General features: G+C 48.3%; 1 protein-coding gene across 5 annotated transcripts in view; it reads right to left on the bottom strand.

Moving 5' to 3' along the window:
* The window catches only part of LOC147422422 (ARM repeat superfamily protein), a 119,226-nt gene that overhangs the window by 63,503 nt on the left and 30,486 nt on the right, over positions 1–25,237 (bottom strand). For 4 of the 5 annotated variants that reach the window (XR_015186776.1, XR_015186777.1, XM_086502868.1 and 1 more), the window contains exons 3-12: positions 4,140–4,207; positions 3,996–4,065; positions 3,281–3,616; positions 3,006–3,085; positions 2,867–2,918; positions 2,627–2,780; positions 2,470–2,557; positions 2,275–2,380; positions 2,104–2,188; positions 1,903–1,991 (exon numbers count right to left, since the gene is read on the bottom strand). Coding sequence is in view for 3 of the 5 variants with exons in the window: in XM_086502868.1 (XP_086358994.1) it covers positions 1,903–1,991; positions 2,104–2,188; positions 2,275–2,380; positions 2,470–2,557; positions 2,627–2,780; positions 2,867–2,918; positions 3,006–3,085; positions 3,281–3,616; positions 3,996–4,065; positions 4,140–4,207 (1,128 nt within the window). In the remaining 2 variants the exon portion in view is untranslated. Of the gene's footprint in view, positions 1–1,902; positions 1,992–2,103; positions 2,189–2,274; positions 2,381–2,469; positions 2,558–2,626; positions 2,781–2,866; positions 2,919–3,005; positions 3,086–3,280; positions 3,617–3,995; positions 4,066–4,139; positions 4,215–25,237 lie in introns of all 5 variants that reach the window. The other variant, XM_086502870.1, reaches the window with a different exon arrangement.

The following is a 25,237-nucleotide window of genomic DNA, read 5'->3' as shown; positions in this document are numbered from 1 at the left end:
TTTTCAGTAAAATCCACCTCCATTGCTAGAGCATCTTGAGACGAGAGAATAGAATGCACCATAGATAACACAAGTTGGCGTGCATGAAGAATTTCAGCACAAGTCGGAGGAGCAACAACGATGACATTCCCAAAGTCGAAAGCCATAGCATCAGTAAGCTCATGTTTTGAGGTTGTCCAAGAGCCTAATCGGAGCATAACCCTCTTGATGGATTGAGAAGCCCTTGAATGGTGTATGTGCTTAAAAAATTGTTTCAAGATACATCCCTTATCCACAAATGCTCGATGTCGAGTGCGAGTCTGCCATTTATCTAGTTTGCATTTATCATTATGTTGCAGACATACACGAGCCTGGCAAAGCGCTGTCGATTCACATTCAGACGAAAAACGCGTCAGCCAAGAGTTGGAGCTCTTTATAAACATGTTTGGCATCCTCAATATCCCCACGTAATTGAAGCATGTAGTGCTTGCCATAATCTTGAATCACACATTGCACACCCACCATGAAGCAATACCAAGCAATATCTAGATCAAGGTGCATTTGGGTGACCAATGGTGGAATAACATCATAAATCATGTCACAAAATGCCTCAAGATAGGCATTATTGGTGTGCAACAAACGTTTCTTAGAGAGAGTTGATCACAGTACAATCGCCCAAAGCGCAATGTCATCACAACAGGGGCATGATTAGACAACAACAAGGTGTGATATATGCTCGTCTCGCAGACAAACTCATCATATTTTTGCATGTTGAGGACATACTACTGATCTAATCTTGCACGATATGAGGAGTGAGCATTATGCTGAAAAGTGTACCAAGAAACATTCGGATGCAAAAGGCTCCACAAATCCAACAACCGTGTGATGCAATAAGATCTGTCCAAGCCTGCAATTCCACACTCAACATGTGTGAATGTTCTGTGGTGTTATCAAATAAAGCGGACCCATTGTTAAAATCACCACAAAGTAGAGCATTGGAGAGCCATGGATAAGAAGACATTGCATTCCATAAAGCAGCTAATTGCCTGTGGCTGTATGCGCATAGACATCAACAAATTCATAAATCTGACCATTGGTTATACATTGAACCACTTGTGAGAGTTGGCAATGGGCGTGGCGAAATCCGTCATACACTGAAGGGAGATTCTCTGTAAACTTAGGACGCTGATTTTCTAATTATTTGGAATCGAAACACCGACACACAAACACACCCTCTTCTCTATATACACACACTCCCTAATGAACACACAGGAAATTCACACTCAAAATGAAAACAAGCTCGTAAAAAACTGTACAGACCTCACACACATGCGCACACACGAAGACCCACTACACATAGGCCTACGCACTTGCGCCAGCTACTCTAAAACTAACGAAGAAAGTCTGCAGCAGGCGGAGGAGGGCTCACGTGAGAGGCTGAGGGCAGGAGACTCACGCGGCAGACAGGGGGCTGGAGACTGGCACGGCAGCCTGCGGGCAGGAGAGGACTCTCGCAGCAGCACTAGGTCGTTTCACCATTTACCACACACACAAACACTCATCCACACACACACGCACGCACACTATACAACCTAAGCCCATTCTTAATAAAGAAAGCCATATGTACGTCTGCTAGAGGCCGACATGAGATGGATCAATGTGTCCTTTGTCTATCCAAAGAAAGGACAAACGTACAAAATAGAAGTACTACAACATAAACTGAAAGCTGAAAAGACAAGATGGGTAGATTGGTATGTAGATGATGGGGAATGGAGCTGTGAATCTGAGGGTGAGAACCAGTATGCTCAAAGCATACAATCATGATATGCTATCCTGTGCCAAAATCAGGGTGTAGGTTTCATGCATGGGTGGCCAAATGAGGCTAAAAGGTTTCACATCTTTAAAAGAAATTATGATGCTTACTTGTAAAGCCTCCACACGAACTAATGTTGGCATGTGTGCATTTGTACAATCCAAAAGATCTCGTAGAAGTTGGCTTTCCAGTATTGTTTCTAATGGCATAAACATAACTTTAAAATCAGCACTTTGAATAAGCCACTCCACACTTAGCAAAGAAAGAAAAACAATATTCTCTCAATACACAGACTTTGCAGAATTACAAACCAGAGCCCTTCTCTGAAAGCATACGAGCAACTTGATCAGATGGAGTAGTGTTCAGTGCACAACCAATACAGTTAAGAGCCATACACTGAGGAAAATGGCAAGCTTCAGATCAGAAACAAGGATGAGAACACAATTTGCTACATTCAATATCAAATGAACAAATGCACTTACCACAGCATTCACTTGATCATTTGTTGACAGGGAAAGGAGACATTTTATCCTCTTCTGTATAGCTTCGATAATATTGGGAAGCATCTCATTTGGAAGACGAGAAAAACTGCTTGATACAAAATAAGCGGACATTCTAAGCATAGAAACAATTGGCTGACGCAAGAGAACAATGTCAGAAGGCTAATAATGACATACGGAGCTGATCCTACAAACAGAGAAAGTGCCTTCAAGATCGCAACAAGAAGCCCGAGATTTGTTTCATTGAGAGCCAGGTGACTGAGACCTGAAATCCATAAAACCTTACTGATTTTTTTTCCTGTTTGTCTTCAAGGACCCTATTGATTATGCTGACCTCTCTGCAGTTGCAAAAGAACTTGGCCCAGTGAGAATGATAGAGTCATGAAAGACCCAGTCTTGCCAATGTCTCTAAACTCTGCCATCCTTATGAAAGCTCGTGACGGTCCCTCCAGCATTAGAGATATTGTTGCAGCAGCAGCTACACGAACCTAATCTTAAAGGGTTATAAGTAGAGAAGTTACTTATTAGCAAATAAATTATCATAAAGGTTCCAAAAAGGGTAGAAAAAGGACACCTTTAAAATGGGATCATACAGCAATGTCTTCAGTAAGGAATTCTGCAAGCGTCTGAGTTCATTCATGTGTTTAAGGTAGTCAGTGAGAGCAGAATCTGTGAGTGTCAGCTTCAATTATTTGGCACGCCTACAACTTTACCTGGTATTCAGTATATCATACATTGGAAACAGCAAAGTCCAATGTGCATGGAGAGACTTGGGTTCAGCACGAGCCAGAGCCTTTACACAAAACACATTGACTGACTTAGAGGATTGGAAACAATGTAAGCCTGCATGGCCAATCTAGAGAGAGGGAATGTCAGCCAGGGTTGAAGTCCAAATTCTAGGGTGCATTTCACACGTTACACTTGTTAAATTTACCCAGTACATTTAATACAATTAAGATTGACAATAAAGCAAAATTGTGTTTCTCACTTGAATATTAAGAATTGCCAGAGTCCTGGTCTTCGAACATTTGAACCTGTCTAGATTTCCAATTGCTCCATCACTATCACTTTGATCCGAATCAGACAGCAACGCTCGTCTTTCCACTTCAGATTTGGATTGCTGATTCTCTCTTGAAGTCTCGAGCTTTTGACTCCAAGTTTTAGCCGACATCCGTCGTAAATGAGGAGGTTTATAGACTGCTTTGTTTGTAGGTGTTTCCTTCTTTTGGGCATCCGAGAATGCTTCATCAGTTTTTAAACTGAAATGACTGGCACTCCAGCCGTATCCAAGGAAAGACGCTAAAGAAGCCACCAGTCCAGCAACCTTGTTGTGATACGCACCATAAAAACATTTAATAATTATGTTACTAGTGAGACATAAATCTCCTTAATGTTCATGGAAAGGTGCATCAGATTTTTACAACATTCGCACCTCACTCCACTTCACTTTCCTTTTATCAATCTTTTACACATTTAAAAGACGGAAAACTACACAAGCCATCAGAAAACAAAGGATGTGAATAATGCAACACACATGCTAAGTTTTCAGAATACAGATGTGCTTAAAAGAGATCAACAAAATGTTTTGGATAGAACCTTTTGGTATCTAAAGTTCAATGCATTTCACATCTCCAAAAGGAATACAATTTAAGATGTGGCTTTCTCCAAGCATTCAATTCAACAGATATTTGGTTAAGACTCACATGGTCTCCTATTGATGCCTTGAAATCTGACAAGGCAAGCTGAAAACATCGCAACAATCCAGAATAAATCCTGAAATAACAAAGAGCAGATTAATGAATCCATTGAATAATCAGAAGTAAAAATGCTTCAGAAATAGTAAGTACCTCGAATATTTCCAATCAACAACCAGTTCACATTCATTTGTAAGCATCTCCAGAACATCCCGCATGGTCTGATTGCTTCCAGCAAATGAAGCAAAACAAGTCAAGGAACAATCTACCAAGAGTACGACTCTGTAAATGAATCAGCTAACCACAAAAAAGTACTTTCCTATAACCATAAGAATGGAGCCGGAGACAGAATTACACTACATATGACATTGCACCGTATACTATGAGATACGTGGGCGTTTCCATTGCCTATTTAAAGAAGGCTTTGCACCTCTAGATAGAGTCATGCAATACCAAGATCAAAGATGCTTAGGCTTGTACCTACTGGAAATACATCGGCATCAGGATAATCTAATGAGAAGACAAAGAGCACTACAGCCTCAGAGGCAGATCACAGATTTCTTCGGATCGAGAGAAGCAGGAGGGGAAGGAGAAGCAAGAGACCAGCAGCCAGCACAAAGGAGTACCCACATCCATACCAAAGGCACCCTCATTGACAGGGCGATTGAGCTTAGGAAATCGAGACGACCACGACCGAGATGCAGAAGCACACTTCACCGGAGGAGACTACGACAAAGGATTAGAAGCATTCTAGCCAGACACCCAAAATGCTCCTAAGAAGTTTATTTAGTACTTTGTATTTAGTTTTTCACATTTATTTTCACACTTTCACACTTTTCACACTTAGTACTTTAGTACTAAGGTACCCAGACTTTGTAACAGATTCACCACTTTTGTATCAGTTTGGTCTCATAGGTCATTCTGGCCTTTTTGAAGACGTTAATATAACATTTCATTTCATTTCATTTCTCTCTCATGGGTCTATCACTGTTTTTAGGGTTTCGCCACTTCTTCTTTGCTGTTTTTAGGGTTTCGAAACTGCCTTTTGGCTGTTTTTTAAGGTTTCGTCACTGTTTTTTGCTGTTTTTTAGGGTTTCTTCACCGTTTCTTGCTGTTTTTTAGGGTTTCGCCACAGTTTTTTGTTGTTTTTTAGGTTTCAAATCTGTGTTTTGCTGTTTTCTAAGGTTTCATAAGTGTTTCATGCTATTTTTTAGTGTTTCTTACCTTTTTTTTGTTTAAGACTCTTCTTCTTCTTCTTCTCTCTCTCTCTCCTTCATACACCGCATGTGCGAACTTCCCAGAGACACATATGCCCACCTTGCACTTGAGTCCTCTCGACAGTTAACCATGCAGGGAGATACAGCATGCTGGTATGGGGAGATGACATCATGGTTTCAGGCGCATGGGTTCAGCATAGACAGATTGCCTCCCTTCCAGTACTCACTGGATGCACCCTCTCTGACTCTTACACAGTCCGAGATCACCAGGCTCATCCGCCAAGACTTGACTTAGCTAGACACCAAGAGGACATGGATACAGCCAGCACAGGAGCTGAGCACGAAGATCGCTTTCTACAGAGAGCATCTTCTCCAGCTTACGGAGGATGGTTTTGTGACGAGGCTCAGATATATGGACACCCACTTGTCTCATGGGATATGATGTGCTATTGGCCAGATACGCACATCTTCACACCAGCTATTGCAGATCGAGACTGGGAGATACAGCAGAGTAGGCCAGGACATGCCCCCTGTGTGACATCGAGCCTGAGACACAGTTGCACTACACATGCCACTGCCCCGTCTACTACGAGATACGAGGCCGCTTCCATTGCTTGTTCAGAGAGGGCTTTGGACCACTCTCCAGAGTCATGCGGTACGAGGATCAGAGATGCCTGGGTTTGTTTTTTCTCGAGCTGCACAGACACAGAGAGAGCCTGATGAGAGGAGAGGCTAGCCAGTCTCAGAGACAGATCACAGACTTCTTTAGAGCTGCCACTGGACACCCGGAGGAGTTACTACCACAGCAAAGCTTGTCGCCTCACACCAGAGCTGGGGAGATCCAGACACCCACGACTGCGGAGGACTACACAGCATCTGCATCAGAGGATTCGGATCACTTTGGCCCGACGTGCACGACGCCCGGTCAGACTACTGACCACGAAGGAGATTGATGCGATCCACTAGCAACCGATGTTGGATCTCTTGTGATCTAGCTATCCTAGCTAGCTGCTTAGTTCACACCTAGTAGTTCAAGATTCCATAGTATTTTACTTTATCATTCTATCATTTTGTCATCTTGTTACTCTGATTTTGTAAAAGATCCACCACATTGTAACTTTCTGGTCTCATAGGCCACTTTGGCCTTTTGAAGACGTTAATATAACATTTCATTTCATTTCATTTTCATTTCTCTCTCAATCATGGGAAGCGTGGAAGAAGTGTCAACAGCTTCCCCCACGTGTTAGAAGACGCATCCCTCACCGGCCGCCCACAAAGCCTCTTTCATGCGGACAGGGAAAAGGATGTCGGCAATAGAGAAGGAAATGAGAGAATGGGGAAACGAAGTTGAAGAGTGGAGGAAGGAGAGGAGCACTATTCTTCAAAGATGGACCGAAGAAAGAGATGGCATGTGTAGGAGGATCGCTTTGCTCGAGGAGAAAGTGGTCATCCAAGATTCCATCATCCGAAATCTACAAGCAAAAAATGGGCAGCTCAAAGAAGGCGAAATTCAGCCATCCATGATGGAAGAATTGAATACCATGAGAGAAGAAAAACGAGTTATCAAGGAAGGTGAGGAGAAGAAGTCATGGGCCACAGTCATCTCCGCAACACAAAAGAAAGTAGAGGAGGCCGAAAAATGGATTGAGGTTGCCAAGAAAGGGGAAGGTAAGGAAGCTCCTTGTACACCCACTCTTATTAACATGACCCTCGAAGAGGAACAAAGGAGGAGGATGCGGGCTCTACATGTGAGGGTAACCGGCCTCAAGGACATAAACAATGTGGAAAAAGAGGTCACAAGTCTCACATCCATGATGAGGGTGGACAAGCCTTCACGCACAAAGGCATGGAGAGTGGGCAAGAAGAGTGATGGCCCGGGAGAATCTTCGAAAGGGAGAGCCCTCATACTACGCTTCCCCTCCTTGGAAGAGAAGAAGGAATTCTTGAGAAAGAGACCTACTCTCAAGAAGACAGGTATTTTTCTCGGTGATGATCTCACTCTCTCACATCTTGCGCATATGAGAGAGGTAATGCCAGAGATTACGGCGGCAAGGGAGAAGGGAAAGATGACCTTTTACAGAGATGGTTGGGTAGTGATTGTAGAGCGGCACTCTACATGACGGTGTGAGACCTATGGGACCACATTGAAGATGGCTACTTGGAATTGTAATGGATCTATGACGTTGGACGTTGGTGCCTTTGAGGACAGTTTCAGAGACAAGGACATTGTTTTCTTCTTAGAAACGCATCAAGCCCCCAGACAGCTTATGCCACATGTGGTGGGATACAGATGGGAGACAGCCCACAGGACAGTCGCGAGATCTAAGCATGGGAGTAGAGGTTCAAGAGGAGTAGCAGTGCGATTTAGGGAGGAGTTACAGTCACTACTACATATTGTACAGAGAGATGATCATGCTAGATACATGTGGGTGAGGCTGAGAGCTGACACAGGCCGATTTCTATACATTGCCATATGTTACTTTCCCCCCCCCGGTACATCAGTATATGCTGCATCCAGAGGACAGTCGCCTTTCTCTAAACTAGATCATGATATATGGGAGTTTTCTAGGGATGGTAACATCATCCTCCTAGGGGACTTCAATGCCCGAACGGGCAACTCTCAGACAATCTTCTACGACACTTAAGATGAGATGCTTAGAGAGCTAGATGTGGGTGAGTTGGGGCTTGACAGATGCTCACATGACAAAGAGCAGACAGAGTATGGGAGATACCTCACAGAGATGACGACTGCACATGGGTTAGCCATACTTAATGGCTTACAGCGATTTCCTGGAGCGGCCGATTTCACATGCTTTCCACACAGACACGGGGCCAGTAGAGTGGACTGTGTTATGGCACAACCGAGCTTTATTACTTGTATTCAAGATTTCATAGTGGGAGCCAGACCAGTGGGCTTAGCAGTGAATCATGCACTTTTGACATTTTCTGTTTCATTTCAGTATAGTACATCCCAGACATCAGGAGGTAGCCGGTAGGTCACATACCCGTTATACATTTACACCAGCGACTGACTCAGTTTATACAGAGGAGATCTATAGCCGTCTATGCACAGCTGGTCCTGGCCTCTCAGTGGAGGAGTGCATCACTTTACTGACTAAGACACTGCATGGTGCAGCATCAGAGGCATACCCACACACTCAGCCGGTCGGAGGCGGTATTCTGGGAGCATGCCCCAGAATAGTTGGTATGATGAGGAGTGCAGAGAGATGAGAGCCCAGCTTCAGAGGGATCATTTTTTAGGAGTCATCACTTACAGACAATCTCAAATTGCTTCCCGACGCCTTGCGCGACGGAAGAAACGAGCTTACTTGGCCCAGATGGAGCGAGACTTGTATCGGCTGTTCTTGAGTAGAGACTCAAGAGAGGCATGGCGATTCTTTCAGATCCTACAGACCTACAGATCCTACAGAGCCATGCCCACCTACCAGCACCTTCTTTACCACTGAGATGGTAAAGAGAGCCATTGACAGGATGAGGACCAGCAAGGCACATGATCATGATGGTCTAGTAGCAGAGCACTTTACACATGCTAGAGATATGTTGGTAGAGGTTCTTGCAGTGTTGTTCAATCATGCCATGTGTGAGGGGTTACCTGAGACTTGGAGATTGTAACAAACTGCTGACGTGTCAAAGCCCTAAAGAATGGAGCCAACTTGCAGATGCTAGCCGAGGGGGCCTAAACCCTAAGTGAAGCGACAGAGCAACAGGAAATAAAGCAAGACCCACACACACACACACAGGAAAAGCTGGCGGAGCAGTGGATGACATGGCAGATTTCCGAAAATCGCGCTGGCATGATGACGTGGCAGGCTGTACGGATTTCCGCGTTTTGCGCTGACTGCTATACGGAAATTCCATGATATACGCTGGCAGCTTTTTGGCATTGCTTTTGCACCAGATGCTTTGAGTTTAAAGGCTTTTCACTGTAAACTGCTTTTGGGGCATAGGGCCTTTAAATATGAGGCTAGGGCTCATTCTCTGGCATGCTTCCTGGAGAAGGTGCAGAATTTGGAGTACCGGCTTGTACTGTGTTGATGCAATATAAAGAAATATCGAAAGAGGCGCCAAGGTTTGGGGCCAATACTCTCCGGGGTGGAATTCCGCCACTTCGTGGCGCGTGTCGTCTCTCTCTTTCAATTCAGTTGTTATTCAAGTGCTAAAAGTCTGCTCAGTCTATTCTTTTCTATTGGCACATGGTGCCCATCTTGTGACAGAGATTGTCTACTATTGTGCCCATCTTCAAAGCAGGTGATCCTACAGAGCCTGCGAATTACCACACTATTATGGTTGGGCACACATTGGCACGGTTGTATGCATCCATTCTTGAGCAGCAGTTCAGTAATTGGGTAGAGGGTGAGGGTGTACGAGCAAAGGGCCAGGCCGGTTTCAGGAGGGGTTTCTCCACTCTTGATCATATTCTGACACTCAGAGCCATCATTGAGGAGGGCAAGTCACATGGGAGACGGATTTATTGTAGCTTTGTGGATTTCCGCAAAGCATTTGACATGATACCGAGAGCTCGATTGATGCGCAGACTGCAGGAGATGGGGGTGCCCATAGTGTTGATTTGGGGGATTATGGCTCTATACAGACCAGTGATGGAACATGTACGCACTCCGGAGGGGATATCTGATTTAGTTCACTCCACCATTGGGGTGAAACAGGGTTGCCCATTGTCTCCTACTCTATTTGGTATGTATGTTGATGAGGTGTCTGATTACATTGACAAAGAGGGTGATAGAGGTGCCCATCTGGCAGGGACGTGGATCCCGTTGTTGTTATATGCTGATGATATTGTGTTGATCTCTGACTCACCAAAGGGTATGCAGCGACAATTGGATGCATTACACAAATTTGCAGAGGATAGTGGATTGTCTGTAAACCTTGGTAAAACCAAGGTTATGGTGTTTAACACCACACCACAGTGGATCAGGAGATCAGCACCGACTTTCACATATGGTCAAGAGATTGTAGAGTATACAGATGCATACACTTACCTTGGGGTTGTCTTCACTGGGCCGAGGTTTTCTTTGGGGAGAGCAGCATACGAGCTTTTGCGGCCTTGGGAGGCTTGGAGAGGATGTGTTCGCAGGTTTAGTTCCAGGAACCTCGGACAAAGTTATGGCTCTTTGATACCTTAGTAGCCTTAGCTATGTTGTATGGGGTGCAGATATGGGGACCTTCTGTAGGCCAGGAAGGTTGGAGACGTATGGAGAGGCCCTTGGTATCTATGATCTCTCGACTGATCAAAGCCAAGGCCTCCGTACCCCACGCTATCATTCGAGCAGAGCTAGCTACCCCTCCTATGGAGATTGAGGCGCTTACCAGATCAGTCTCCTTTGTGCACAGCTTGTGGGATACTACTAGAGACAGATATGCTAGACTGGCCCTTGAGTCTTCCAGACAGTTAGCTCTTCAGGGGGACACTTCATGCTGGTATGCACAGATGATATCATGGTTTCAGCCACATGGTTTCACCATGGACAAGCTTCCCCCTTTCCAGTACTCTCTTCAAGCACCCTCGCTGTCTCTTACAGCGGGTGGAGATTACTAGACTCATTCGTTAGGAACTGATCCCGTTGGATACCAAGAGGACATGGATAGAGCCACCACAGGAGTTGGGCACGAAGATGGCTTTCTATAGAGAGCATCTTCTCCACCTCACAGGAGATGGGTTTGTGATTCGACCCAACTACATGGACACATATTCTCATGGCCTGTAGTGTGCCATTGGTCAGATACGCACATCCTCACATCAGCTTGAGATTGAGACTGGTAGATTTAGAGGGATACCAGCAGACAGCAGGATATGCCGCTTATGCCAGTTAGAGCCAGAGACAGAGCTACATTACATATGTCATTGCAAAGCTTACTATGAGATATGGGGCCGTTTCCATTGCTTATTCAGAGAGGTTTCGGTCCTTTCTCTAGGGTCATGAGTTATGAGGATCATAGATGTCTTGGGCTATATCTACTTGAGTTACACAGATATAGAGACACTTTACTGAGGAGAGATAGAGAGAAACAGTCCCAGAGAGATTACAGATTTCTTTTCACTAGATATGGGACACCTCAGAGGAGCAGTCATCATTGCAAAGCTCAGCCCACACTCATTCAGCCACTACTGGCACCCTCATCGACCGAGCAGTGGAACTACAAAGATCCAGACGGCCACGATTGAGGAGAGGGGCTACACAGCATCGATGGAGACTCCAGCAGAGGATTCGAACCATACTCTCTCGATATCCAGAGTGCAGATGAGGATGGATTCTAGTGGTAGTATCTCGTTCTTTTGTACCCAGACATGGTATTAGATTCACCATTTTGTAACAGATTGGTCTCATAGGTCATTTTGGCCTTTTGAAGACGTTAATATAACATTTCATTTCATTTCCTCTCTCTCTCTCTCTCTCTCTCTCTCTCTCTCTCTCTCTCTCTCTCTCTCTCTCTCTCTCTCTCTCTCTCTCTCTCTCTCTCTCTCTCTCTCTCTCTATGAAAAAGTCAGGGCTGTATATTACTGAGTACAATATAATCCCCAGCGGATGCCAAAATAGCCTATCACGTGGGGTGTACAAGCTGAATGTAAGGAGGAGAGCCACTATAGTGACAACTCGACTAGAACAATCTCATGGTGGTCGGTGTGATGAGTGGAGGAGAAACCATCGAGGAGGGGAATAATGCCACGTAATTTGGCCACCTGTAAGTGTGAAGAAGAGTGGGGATCGGGCCCAACGCCGAAGGAAGGCAAATCGGCGAGCCTCGGCTGCTCGAGATGTACCTGAGGAAGAATCCCACTGCCAAATCGGGGTGTGAATGATGTCCAGCCAAATGGCAGTGAGGGTATCCTGAAGGAGCTGTGGAGCCGCACTTAGAATGTGGAGACAACGAGCTCTCCAAACATTCCATAGTGTAATACTAGTGATGATTGAAAAAACTTCATCACGTGTCTGAGAATCCCCCTGCCAAGCAATCTGTGGTAGCATAGCCAAAGTCCCTTGCCGATAACCAGTCGAGGTAAGCATAAAGGCGGGATCTGTGTCTGAGCCCTCGTAGAAAAGATGCGGGCCGGGCATCGGCATCAACCATGAGACAGATCCCCAAGTAAGAAATCCATGCTGAGCACCTGCTTTGCTAAGTAGAAAGCAAACTGCAGGCCACACTACATGGGAAGCTGAGCATGACCAAAGGCAGTGTGCAGGTGACTCAAGTAGTCGCAAAGGGCAGTGAGTACATAACGGATCATGACCCATAGTAGCTAGCGAAGTCCCAACTGGAAGTCCTGCATGTGCAATCATCCACATGAAAAAAGAAATACGACGAGCCGCATGTAAATCCCAGATGGCGGACCAAAACTGCTGCAGATAGGCATGGGAGAGGCCTGAATGTAACCAGAAACACATACGAGTGGGCTGCTCTGGTTGCTGTCTCATCAATGCTAACCTTCCAATCCTGACAGTGTACTCAAAGAAGGATACAGGTGCACCGGTGGGGTCAGAGTGAGGCCAATGCCACTCTCCTGGGTCCCAATAAAGCTCAGATAGGGCACGACCCTCCCACACCCAAAGCCTCCAAAGTGCAACATCAGCGAAAGCGAAACGGGGGTCAACACAACGACGCTTCCCGCGGGAGCCAACTACTCGGATGGCCTCCCATCGAGCGCCGAGGAAGACAAGGTGCGGAGAGGTGGCATCATATGTCAGTCTACCATGAATCCCCTGAGAGTAGTCAATATCAACTGTGAACAGCATGGTGTCTAAAAGAACTAATAAGAGAGTGCTCTGAGCAAAGAGGCCTTCCCAGCCACAATGGGGAGGCATCTAAACCGTGCCTCGCATGACTGCATCTCACTGTGAAGGAACGGTGGAATCAATCTCAAGCAGTCTGTCTGTCACCCCGCGACCAATGTCATAATGTTCTGCCACAAAATCTGCATCCAGCATACGTGTCTCATGAAACAACCGCATAGAGGCAGCAGGGCCAGTGTCCCAAGCAGCCCAATCAATGTGAGTCCTCTCTCCAAGCTGACAGGGTGGATTAACCGAAGAATCAAGAACTGCAGCATTCCAAATGAGAGGCTGGCGCTCAATCTCCTCACGACATGAGGGAGGTGAGCGTATGATAGCCCGTCGCATGGAAACCCAAATCTGAAGGAGCGATCAGATGAAGGGTGAGAGGGTGGTGGTGGACAAGGGGGCATCCGTAAAGAGAAAACGATACCCTGTATGCCAAGTATGACCATCTCTAGAGCCGAGTCGTGGAGTCACTCTGCAAAGAGCGGCCTGAAGAAGCATCTTCCAAGGTTCTTGGCCCGGGAAAAGACCCCAAACAATAAGCTTGGTAAGAAAGGAGCGGCTCTGTAACTCTAGATCAATAATGCCAAGGCCTCCCTCTGACCTAGGGCGTATAATCGTGGACCATCGAACTCGAGCACGAGTATCAGTAGTCCCATCTATGCCACTTCATAAAAAATTCCGCACTAGTCGGCGGAGCTGAGCTATCACACCAGCATGTAACATCCAACAAGAGGTCGTATACCATACTGTAGCCAGAATGACTTGGTTGGCGACCAATGCACCGCCAGCCAACGACAAATGACGTGAAGACCAATGGCATAGCTTCCTGCGAATAGATTGTAGTACGGGTGCAAATTGCTGCTGTGAGTAAACATCAAATCCAACCTAAAAGCCCAGATATCTGCATGTCTGACACGGCTGAAGCCATGTGAAACCATCAGCTACCCCCCAAGTAGGTATGTCATCACTGCCAACCAGTAACCCATAGGATTTATGCCAATTAATGCGTGCACCACTGGCAATGCAAAAAACCTCTAGGGCCTCCCGCATGGCGTCAAGAGCAACTAGCAAATAGCGCAACATGAGCATAGTGTCATCAACAAACTCCTCATCAATAAGGTCTGGAGCTGTAGGTACTGGCATGGTCAAGCCACGAAATGCATGACTCTGAGCACGAAGAAAGTCGGACATAGTCTCTCCTACAAACAGATACAGATATGCTGCTAAAGGACATCCCTGACAGACAGATCGAGAAAGCTCAAAACTGCGATTGACATGGCCACCAATAGTAATAGCACTGTTGGCAGTCCTGAAGAGAGCGGAAATGCTTGAGATCCATCTCGAAGGGAAACCCATCCTGGCTAAAGATCCTTCGAGAAAGTCCCACTCAACACGATCGTATGCTTTCTCGAAGTCAAGGATGAAAAAAGCAAGAGGTTCAGAAGATGATCTGGCCCACTCTACTGCCTCATAAAAAGTGAAGATATTATCCAGGATGCATCGATCCATGACAAAGCCTGTCTGAGAAGTATGAATAATATCTGGTAAGAACGGCTGTAAGCGATGGCTGATCAGTAACGCTAATATCTTATAGACCGAAGGTAGTAGGGCATAGTAACAGGGAATGGCCGTTTTCAGGTCTCCGTTCCCCGTTTCCATTCCAAGCTCCCGTTCCGAATCCCCGTTCCGTGTTTCAAACGTGAGCACCTGTAACAGGGAATGGCATTTTGTTCGGTGTTCCCGTTCCACATTCCCGTTCCGGTTTCCCGTTCCTGGTAACTATGTAGTAGGGTAATAGGTCTCCACTGTCAAAGCTGAGTGGTGTCACCCCCCTTCGGAATAAGGGATATGAGACCTGAACAAAGATCCGGATGCATATATCCTGATGCAAAGATGTCCTGACAACCACGAAGCAGTGGTATATGCAATACATCCCAATATGTCAAAAAGAAAGCTCTAGTGAGGCCATCCTCTCCTGGACAGGAGGATGGATCAAGACTCTCTATAGCAGCATGGAGCTCTGCAAGTGTGAAGGGTGCCAACAAGATCTCTGCCATAGTGTCTGTACAACGGTGTCGAGTGTGATGCCAGATCTGCTCACGGGCAAGTAAAACCTCAGTAGTGCATACATCAGCAGTGAACAATGTCTCAAAATAATCTACAGACATATCAAGTATAACATCAGGATGCATATGTAGTGTCCCCTGAGCATCACACAAAGTCCGAAGGGTGGTGCCAGGAGGGCGCTCTTTATGCACAACGAAGAAGTCTTTATTCATTCGATCAGCTTTAGCTATCCAATGAGATACTGAGTGACTGAAGCATGATGAGTGAACTCAGACCTAGCCTCCTGTACGCGACGAATCTCCTCTGTGAGCTCTGTCTGTCTAGCAGCGAGATAAGCATCCTGAGGCCACTCCTCAAGCAAGCGCTGAGTGGAACCAAGAGGGATGTGAAGATCAGACTCGCGTACTCTCAACTGACGATGAATAATAGCAGTCTGATCACGGCAGTAAATACTAGACTGAGTAATGCAATGAGCAAGAAACTCTCCAGGGGGTCCACAATAAGAAGCATCCGTGGACCATAAGTCACGAATCTGCTGCTGCAATACTGGAGTGGTGAGAACACTGTCAGGGATGCGGCAGCCTCGTCTCTGTGCAGAGGATCTAGTGAAGGAGATAAACAATGAGATGGGTAAATGATCTGAGAGGTTGGTCCCTCTCCATATAGTAGTAAATCCGCCTAGAGCTGCTGCCCAAGGGCCAATGTAAAAACGATCAGGTCGCTCTAATAATCTCCCCTGCTGTCTCTGAAACCCCCAAGAGTAATGAAGTGTAGCAGGGTGGTGACCAAAAGAGGGTATGTGCCATGCGTCAACACCTTGAATAGCTAGAAGAACCGATCCCAAGCTGGCTGCTCATCGGGAGAAATGGATGATAGAACTGGAGGTGTGATGGCTCGCCAATCAGAATCGCTCTCAACGTTGTTGAAGTCATCTCCAACAACCCAAGAGTCTACATCAGGTAGAACAGCAGCCAAAGAGGACCAAAAAGTAGCCCTCTCCCGAGGAGTAGTGGGTGCATAGACTGACATAAAACCAATGATAGATTCCCGAATCCGAATAGAAACATAAACTGCTCTGCCAGCGACAAGGGTGCCATGCTGCTGAACTGAGGCCAAGCAACGTGGCCCCACTGAGATGCATACACCGCAACTCTGTCCATGAAGGCCCAGAGGAGGCTCCCAAAAAGTGAGGGGCCCGAGGGCATGAGATTGCCAAAGGGAGTGGCAATCTTATGCTCCTATACTAGTAATATATCCACAGTGCTCACTACATGAGCGTGTAAATCTCTGCGAAGTAAAAGCTTACGGGAACCTTTTACCCAAGAAGTCTGTAAACCGTTAGCATTCCAAGAAACTACATGTAAATTCATAGACTGCATAAAAGAGTTTGTATAGCATCTGACTAACTGCGCATCTTCTTGGAGGCAGCTGGGCCATCCAAGGGGTGAGCTTCAGGCAGTAGGAAAGCAACCCGCAACCCCTCTCTAAGATATGGTGTCTCATTGCACCAATTGCGGACCTCAGCTTGTTTACATTGCATTACCGATGCTGTAGCTTTGACACCCCAAATGCGCATAGACATAGGAAGCACCACATCTGAGGATACATGAATGACCATAGGCAATGAATAGCAAGCATAAACATCACTCCACTCCATAGCACCAATACATGAAGGGTAGTGAGGAGACAAAACATCAGGAGCGGAAGTAGACAACCATAAATGAAGCTGAGCCATAGTCTGGGCGTGCACAAAATGTAGAACCTGATCCTCGGACAAGTCCTGAGCAGCGTGGAATGGAAGGAAAAAGGAATGGGTAGGCTGAGAGCGACTGCCTATTAAAGAGGGAACACAACCTGTCTTGTGATGCATAAGGTAGAGCTGCACCCGCAATGGCCCTTCTGAGTCACCGCACATCTCAGCCCGATGAGTGCCCCAAGAAAGAGGGCAAGAGCTGAGAAAACTGCGTGGGACGTAAGTATGAGCTGTTGAGGGAGGGGGAAGACCAGAAGGCGGAGGGGGGAGAGTAAGGGCGAGAGGAAGAGGAGGAGAAGGGAGAGGTAGTAGCGGTGAATGATCCATCTGCATGGGAACAAGGACCTCGGGTAGAGGGGAAGGAGCGGGCGGGGGAACTGCAGGTGAAGGGGGAGCTGGTAGCAGAGGTAAGTGATCTTGTGGCGAAGAAGAAGAATGGCGAGGAGATGCAGGGGGTAAGGGGGTGGTGGAAACTTGAGAGGTACTGTCAAACTCCTCAGTGGAAAACTCGGGATACCACCTCGTCAAGTATATCATCTTGCGATCAGAGAGTATCGGAGAGCGAGCCAGGAGAGCTGAGGCAGTGGCGGGATCTGAAAGACGTACCATGAATATGCCCCTGCCAAGGAATGTAAGCTTCGAGATCCGTCCTTGAGTAGTGCCCAATGCAGTCTGACACCAATCACGTATAGAAGATCGAGGTGGAGACTGTCCAATCATCCGGCCAACCAAGGCATGCCGAGCCAAGTGTTGTACTTTGGAGTCAATGCGTGTCAATAGGTCGCCAGTGCAGTCCACGCGACAGGCAAGTAGTGATGGAGCGTCGTGTGTAGCACTCGAGACCGGTAAAGCCGCCATGAAGAATGGGCGAGACTGGCAACCGGTAAAAGCAAGACCCGAAGTGAAGCTTGGACTCTCTCTCTCTCCTGCGTGGCTCCCTCCTGCACGCTCTCTCTCTCCTGCGTGGCTCCCTCCTGCGCGCTGCCTCCTCTCTCTCTCTCTCTCTCTCTCTCTCTCTCTCTCTCTCTCTCTCTCTCTCTCTCTCTCTCTCTCTCTCTCTCTCTCTCTCTCTCTCTCTCTCTCTCTCTCTCTCTCTCTCTCTCTCTCTCTCTCTCTCTCTCTCTCTCTCTCTCTCCTGCGTGGCTCCCTCCTGCGCGCTGCCTCCTCTGCGCGCTGCCTCCCCTGCGCGCTGCTCCCTCCTGCGCGCTGCCTCCCCTACGCGCTGCCCCACCCCTGTGTGTTGCTCCCTCCTGCGCGCTGCCCCCCCCCCCTGTGCGCTGCTCCCTGCATGCCAAGACGACCAGCCCATCCACTGAACACACACACCCCATCCCCATCCCCTGCCCGCTGCCCCCTGCATACACACAAGCTGAGTGTTCTCTTCCCCTTCTCCCCTCTTCTTCACAATATGAAGAGAGGGTAGCTACGAAGCCAACCATGTCTTCCCCCATCATCAAGACGCCGACACCGACAACGAAGACAGCTCACGAATAAGAGGCTTGCACAATTGGAGAAGGACATGAAGGAATGGCGGATGGAGAGAGAAATATGGAAGGAGGAGAAAGCCAACTTCATCAAGCTATGGAACGAAGAGAAGGAAGACATGAGAGCGGAAATCCAAAATCTCAAAGAGGAGAAGGAGAGAAGGGAACGGGAGAACGAGAAGGAGAGGGAGAGATGGAGGAAAGAGCAAGAAGAGATGAAGGCACAAATCGATCTCCTTCATGCTTCCCTCACATCCCTCACCCCCGAGGAAGGAGAGATTAAAGGGGAGGCTAAGGAAGCCCTCAAGGAGGAGATCACCAAAGCCCTCACCGCAAGCATTGAGGACAAATTAGAGGCCACCAAAGAAGGATGGGTCGAAGTGGTCAAAAAGAACATCAAGAAGGTAGCAAGAGAGGAAGCCCAAAAAGATGAGGTACTCATCGTACACACAACCATCGAAGAGGAGAAGATGCGACAAGCTCGCCGTCTCAATGTGCGAGTGACCGGCATCAAAGAAGAAGAAGGGTCTACACCCGAAAGCGATGGGAAAGCTTTATGCAAGAAAGTGGGATACAAGGAAGAAGAGATCCCTTTCTCCAAAGTTTGGAGAGCCGGCAAAGATCCAAAGAAAAGAGCTCTCATCCTCCAATTCGCCTCCGAGGAGTCTCGAACTTCCTTCCTCCGAAAGAGGGTCATCTTGAGAGGGATAGACGGCCCCCCGATTTATCTTGATGATGACCTCACAAAGATGCAACAAGATCACCGTCGCGCGTGCATGCCTCGAGTCCACCAAGCCCGCAAAGAAGGGAAGAAGGCAGTATATCGGGATGGTAGGGTTATCATTGATGGCAAGACCATCACATAGGGACTCGCGGCCTGTGGGACACACGAGGAGATTCATGTCACGGTTTGGAATTGCAATGGAGACCTATGGACACACCCAGAGAGACTTGAGGAGGTGATGAGAGGTCGAGACATCATTCTACTTACAGAGACACACGAGAGCCCGAAGAGAGGGTTACCACGGATACATGGATTCCAGTGGGAGTCTCTACATCGAGGATGTATGCGCCAGCACACCACTCGCGGCTCAGGAGGAGTGGCCATACTCTTTAGACAGGGGCTTCACAGCAGACTACAGATTGTTGCCCGGGACCCACAGGCCCGCTACATGTGGATTCGCCTCGAGCTCTCACGAGACAGGATCGTCTACATTGCCCTTTGCTACTTTGCTCCCACAGGCTCCAGATTCGCCCCTATTGAGCAGGAGTCACCGTACGCATGCCTCACGGAGGAGATTATGGAGTACTCCACACTGGGTGAAGTCTTCCTTATGGGAGACTTCAATGCTCGTACACGCAGTGAGCAGTGTGAGACATATGACCATGAGGACCCAGAGACACTACACACTCTAGATGAGGAGGCTACTATGAGAGACACAGCAGACAGAGCTCCAGTCACAGCTTACGGATGACATCTACTTCGACTTGGCTCCCAGCACCGTCTCGTTATTTATAACGGGATGGTCCAGTGGCCCACCTCAGGGGGCCTGACTTGTATGCCACATGGAGTTGCAGAAGGAGGGGGGAGTACAGTCGACTATATTCTGGGACCCAGGGAGGCTACACACCTTATCACATCCTTCACCATTCCACCCATACCCATCGGAGCCGACCACACATACCTCTCTTTCTCCATCACCGGAGATACCATCACACACAGCTCCACAACACACACTCCACACACCACCATCCATTTCACACATGAGTTAGCCTCTATTTACTCGGCCAAGGTCGAACATGGCCTATGTCTGCTCCACCCATCCACACCACTCTCAGTTCTCACATCACATATCTCTTCCGTTCTCCACACTTCAGCTATTAGCTCTTTTCCACACACCACTCACACAAGACGCACTCCCCCCCCCGGGGCTATGCCTCAAAACCGCTGGTATGATGATGAGTGTAGAGAGCTATACCGACGCCTCCATGCACGGCGAGCCTTAGGAGAGATCACAGAGAGAGAGGCCAGACGGCATATGAAGACGCTGACACGCCAAAAGCGGCGAGCATTCGAAGAGGCACAGGAGCTTGAGCTATACCGCCTATTCATGAGCATGGATAGCGCGATGGCATGGCGCACCCTGCGCGAGCCACGTCCGACTACAGCTATTGAGGACCCACAGATATGGCATGATTATGCAGAGCGACTTTATGAAGTGCCAGGGCAGCCTCCTATTCCACAACCACACGAGCCTCGCCCCACGTGCTCCTCCTTCTTTACAGCAGAGATGGTAGAGAGGGCCATACGCCGCATGCAGCACAGACGATCAGCTGACCATACTGGATTACAGAGTGAGCACATCATTTATGCGGCCTCCACTATAGCCCCGTTGATTGCACATGTCTTCAACCGGGCTATAGGGGAGGGCTTCCCAGAGGAGTGGACACAGCACACCATAGTGCCTATCCACAAATCTGGCGACACCCTGGACCCAGGGAACTACAGGACTATCATGATTGGCCACACGATGGCCAAGCTATATGGAGCAGTACTTGAGGCACAGCTCAGCTGCTACGCAGAGATCGAGGGTTTACGAGCTCCAGGCCAGGCTGGTTTCAGACGAGCTTTCTCCACCATTGACCACATCTTCGTTCTGCGCTGCCTCATTGATGGGGCAAAGGCGCGGAAGAAGAGGCTTTACTGCTGCTTTGTGGACTTCCGCAAGGCCTTTGACACAGTCCCACGCGAGACTCTTCCAGCGCCTTCACAGCATTGGGGTACCGACAGAGATAATTTGGGCCATATATGCTCTCTATGAGAGGGTGACGGGTCGGGTTCGTTGCCCAGGCGGTTTTTCAGAGACCATTGCTAGCACCATTGGTGTTAAGCAAGGATGCCCACTCTCCCCAACACTCTTTGGGCTATACATCGACGAGATCTCCGACTACATACTGCGAACAGGGGGAGAGGGGAGCGACTTGGCAGGTACTCCGGTCCACATCATGTTATATGCTGATGATATTGTGTTGATTTCAGAGTCACCCGAGGGCTTGCAACGCCATCTTGAGGCCTTGGACGAATTCAACACACACAAGGGGTTGACTGTGAACCTTGGCAAAACCAAGGTTATGATCTTTCACACATCCAGTGCAGTGAGGAGCGCCGCCACCTTCACAGCAGCAGGAGGACAGGTTGATGTAGTCACCTCCTATGTCTACCTTGGCATCACATTCACCAGCCTACCAGGACCCTTCACTATGAGGCAGGCTGCTGTTGACAGGCTCACCCGAGGATATGCAGCTCTGGCCATGCTAGAGCGGAGGTGCCACCAGGCACACTTTCAGGAGCCCCGCACGAAGGGGTGGCTTTTCGACACCTTAGTCACCCCGGCCTTGATGTACTCGGCGGCAGTATGGGCACCAGGATTGACAGCTGACCAGTGGACACAACTTGAGAGACCACAGGTATATATGATCTCACGCTTGCTCCGCAGCAAGAAGACAGTGCCACGCGACATTATTAGAGCCGAGCTCGCCACACCACCTATGGTTGTAGAGGCACTATTCCAGACAGTTTGCTTCATCCAGAGGATGAGAGAGCTACCTCCTGACAGACTTACCCGTAGAGCATTTGAGGCAGCTATACAGCTATCAGAGAGTGGGCATGAGAGAGCATGGTACTCACAGGTCAGAGCATGGTTTGAGGGACACGGTCTTGACATGGAGAGCCTACCACCATTCCAGTACGACCCCCACTCACCATATGTTCACCTCTCTCGCAGTGAGAGGAACTTGGTATTGAGACAGGATCTGTGGCAGCTATACACTAGGAGAATCTGGGAGGCACCTAGCTTGGGGACGAGGATGTCAGATTACAGAGACCAGTTTCTCACCATATTGTCTGGGGGGTTCATACAGAGACCACGCTACATGGACACATATATGCCACATAGCTCACGGGTGGCGATTGGTCAGCTGAGAGTGGCTTCACACAGGTTAGAGATTGAGATCGGGAGACATACTGGTGTTCCCAGGGGGGAGCGAATCTGCAGAGCCTGCACAGAGGAGGTGGGGAGTGAGGAGCACTTTGTATGTAGATGCAGAGCATACACTGAGATCAGAGGCAGGTATGAGGCCCTATTTAGAGGACAGCCCACTCTCCGAGAGATCATGGAATCTCGAGATCAGAGACAGCTCGGACGTTTCTTACTAGAGATACAGAGCCATCGGGACACACTACTACAGCCACACACAGCTACACAGACAGAGGGGAGACAGTCGAAGCTCACAGACTTCTTTCAGAGGATTTCCGCCCCCCCCTCACCAGACACTCAGAGGGGAGTGACACTCCCACAGGCGGAGGTGAACCGAGCTAGACGACGACCACGAGTCACAGGCTACAGGGGCGCGAGCTCCCACCACCGACAGATCGAGGAGATCCGAGCCCGGGAGCGCCGTGCCACTGAGGAGCGAGTGGCTCAGATGAGGGCTGACCCGACAGCTTTCATCCGGGTAGCCTTGGCACCAGACCCACCCATGTACCACATCTTACATCCCCCCATTAGTACAGGATGGAGCTAGATAGCTTGATGCATTCTCATGATTGTACTACCTTGAGCATACAGACATGCATATACCCCTAGAGATAGAGCTCCATCCCTCCTCAGATACTCCACTACCTACATTCAGTTCAGTTTTGTATCAATTTTGTTTCATTTGTCTTTCCGATAGACGGATGACATACACACAATGTACATTTGATTTGTCTCATAGGCCGATTTCGGCCTGACATAGACGTTAAAAATCTTTCTTTCTCTCTCTCTCTCTCTCTCTCTCTCTCTCTCTCTCTCTCTCTCTCTCTCTCTCTCTCTCTCGCAAGCAGTAGATAGATGCGCGCAAACCACAGTTAGGGTTTCGCACAGTTAGGGTTTCGAGCAGTTAGCGTTATCGGACTGTTAGGGTTTCGCGCAGTTAGGGTTTCGCACTGTTCAGTTTTCGCACAGTTAGGGTTCGCACAAGCAACAGCAGGTACGCGCAGGCTACAGGCGACATTTAGGGTTCGCGCAAGCAAGCAGGTTCGCGCAGGCAGGCAGCTGCAGGGTCACGCATGGCAACAGAGCAGAATCGCGCAGCACAAGGTAGATGTTGTTTCGCGCACAAGCAGGGCAGATGCAGGTCGCGGTAGGGCAGCAAGCAGGTCGCGCGCCTCTCTCTCTCTCTCTCTCTCTCTCTCTCTCTCTCTCTCTCTCTCTCTCTCTCTCTCTCTCTCTCTCTCTCTCTCTCTCTCTCTCTCGCGGGTGGACCTAGACCTGTTGGTGTGGCAGTGGATCATGCTCTTGTGTCATTGACCATTTCTTTCCAGTTTAGTGTAGCACACAGGCTACGAGCAACAGCCCCTACTCGCTACACCTTCATGCGGGAGATGGACTTCATATACATAGAAGGGATCTACAGACTCCTGTGCGCAGAGGAGCCAGGGTGACCTCTGGAGGAGCTTACTACTATACTGACACAGACATTACATGATGCAGCAGCAGAGGCATACCCACACACCCAGCCTGAGCAGAGACGCCGGGAGCATGCCCCAGAACACCTAGTATGATGAGGAATGCCGCGAGACTAGAGCTAGACTTCAGAGGGAGGTGCTTTTGGGGGACATCACTCACAGACAGTCACAGATTGACTTCCGACGCCTAGTGCGGCAGAAGAAGAGGGCATTATTGGCTCGCCTAGAGCAGGATCTATACCAGCTATTTCTGAGTCGGGATTCACGTGAGGCATGGCGGCTCTTTCATGAGCATTCCCCCCCTTTCCATTACCTCTACAGAGGCCTCGGGCCAATACGCATGTCACGAGGACGTGAAAGTTATTAACCATGTCACAGAGATGTGGCAACTGCTAACCTTGGTTGTTGGTTTCTTTCCAATGGGGTTTATTTTATTTGTTTTGACTTTTGAGACCCTCTTTTTGAAGTAGCAAAACGATCGGACATTGTATGGTCAATGTGAACGGTAGTTTCACATTGTATGGTCAATGTAAACGGTAGTTTCACCCGCAGACGGGAAGTGGTCGGCACTGGAATTCGTATGGTAAGAGGATGTCTAGACTCAGAGCAAGATCATATAGGTCTCCCCGTCGCACTTAGCAAGTTGGTGGATACTAGGAAGTGAACTCAATTAAGGCGTAAAGTCAAGGTGGGACTACCAACAAAAAGTATCCGACAGTTGGGCCACATTGCACTTTTGGATGCGGTCTCAATGAGGATAGATGGTAAGAAGACCAGTGGGAGCCCAACGGAAGCATCTCCTAAAATTTAGGGAACTGCTATTTTGGGCCGTGAAATGTGTTCGCGTCATTACCTCCGGTATGACTAGGGGAACACTTTATAACTCTGCCGCGAAGTCAACTGACGCGTCGGTTGGGATATTTTTAAGCGGCAAACCCGAAACGGGAAAATGCTTGTAAATGCGCCAAGTGTCACATTTTCATGCACTTGCCTCTTCCAAAAAAATGGGCGCTGAATTTTGAAGCTGGGAAGGCCTCATTATGCAGTCTATCACAGGTTAACAGCTATGGAGTGCTTCCTTTCCCTCTCATGTACAGTGTGGTGCTAGGAGTGATGCCCTGCACACTACACACTGCTCTCTCTCCCCCCTACGTGCAGTTATGTGATGCCCCACAAGAGGGCTCCTCATTTGACTGATGTACAGCTGTGTGGGTTCATGCTTACGTGCTGAGGCAAGAGCCTCCTTGAGCAGGAACAGGGGTAGCTAACTGCTACTCCAAAGCAGGCACTGGTGAGGGTCATAACCTCACCATACAGGTGCAAAATCAGCGCTGTGTATTCGCTGTAATTTGACTGTTTTTCAGCCATACGGACGCCAGGACACTTGGGAATCGTGCCCCACTGGCA

Source organism: Adiantum capillus-veneris, chromosome 27 (genome assembly GCF_014529385.1).
Source record: "Adiantum capillus-veneris isolate H3 chromosome 27, ASM1452938v2, whole genome shotgun sequence".
In the NCBI taxonomy this organism is placed as follows: Eukaryota; Viridiplantae; Streptophyta; class Polypodiopsida; order Polypodiales; family Pteridaceae; genus Adiantum; species Adiantum capillus-veneris.
The sequence above is the reverse complement of the archived record's forward strand: the minus strand, read 5'-3'. Positions and strand labels throughout refer to the sequence as shown.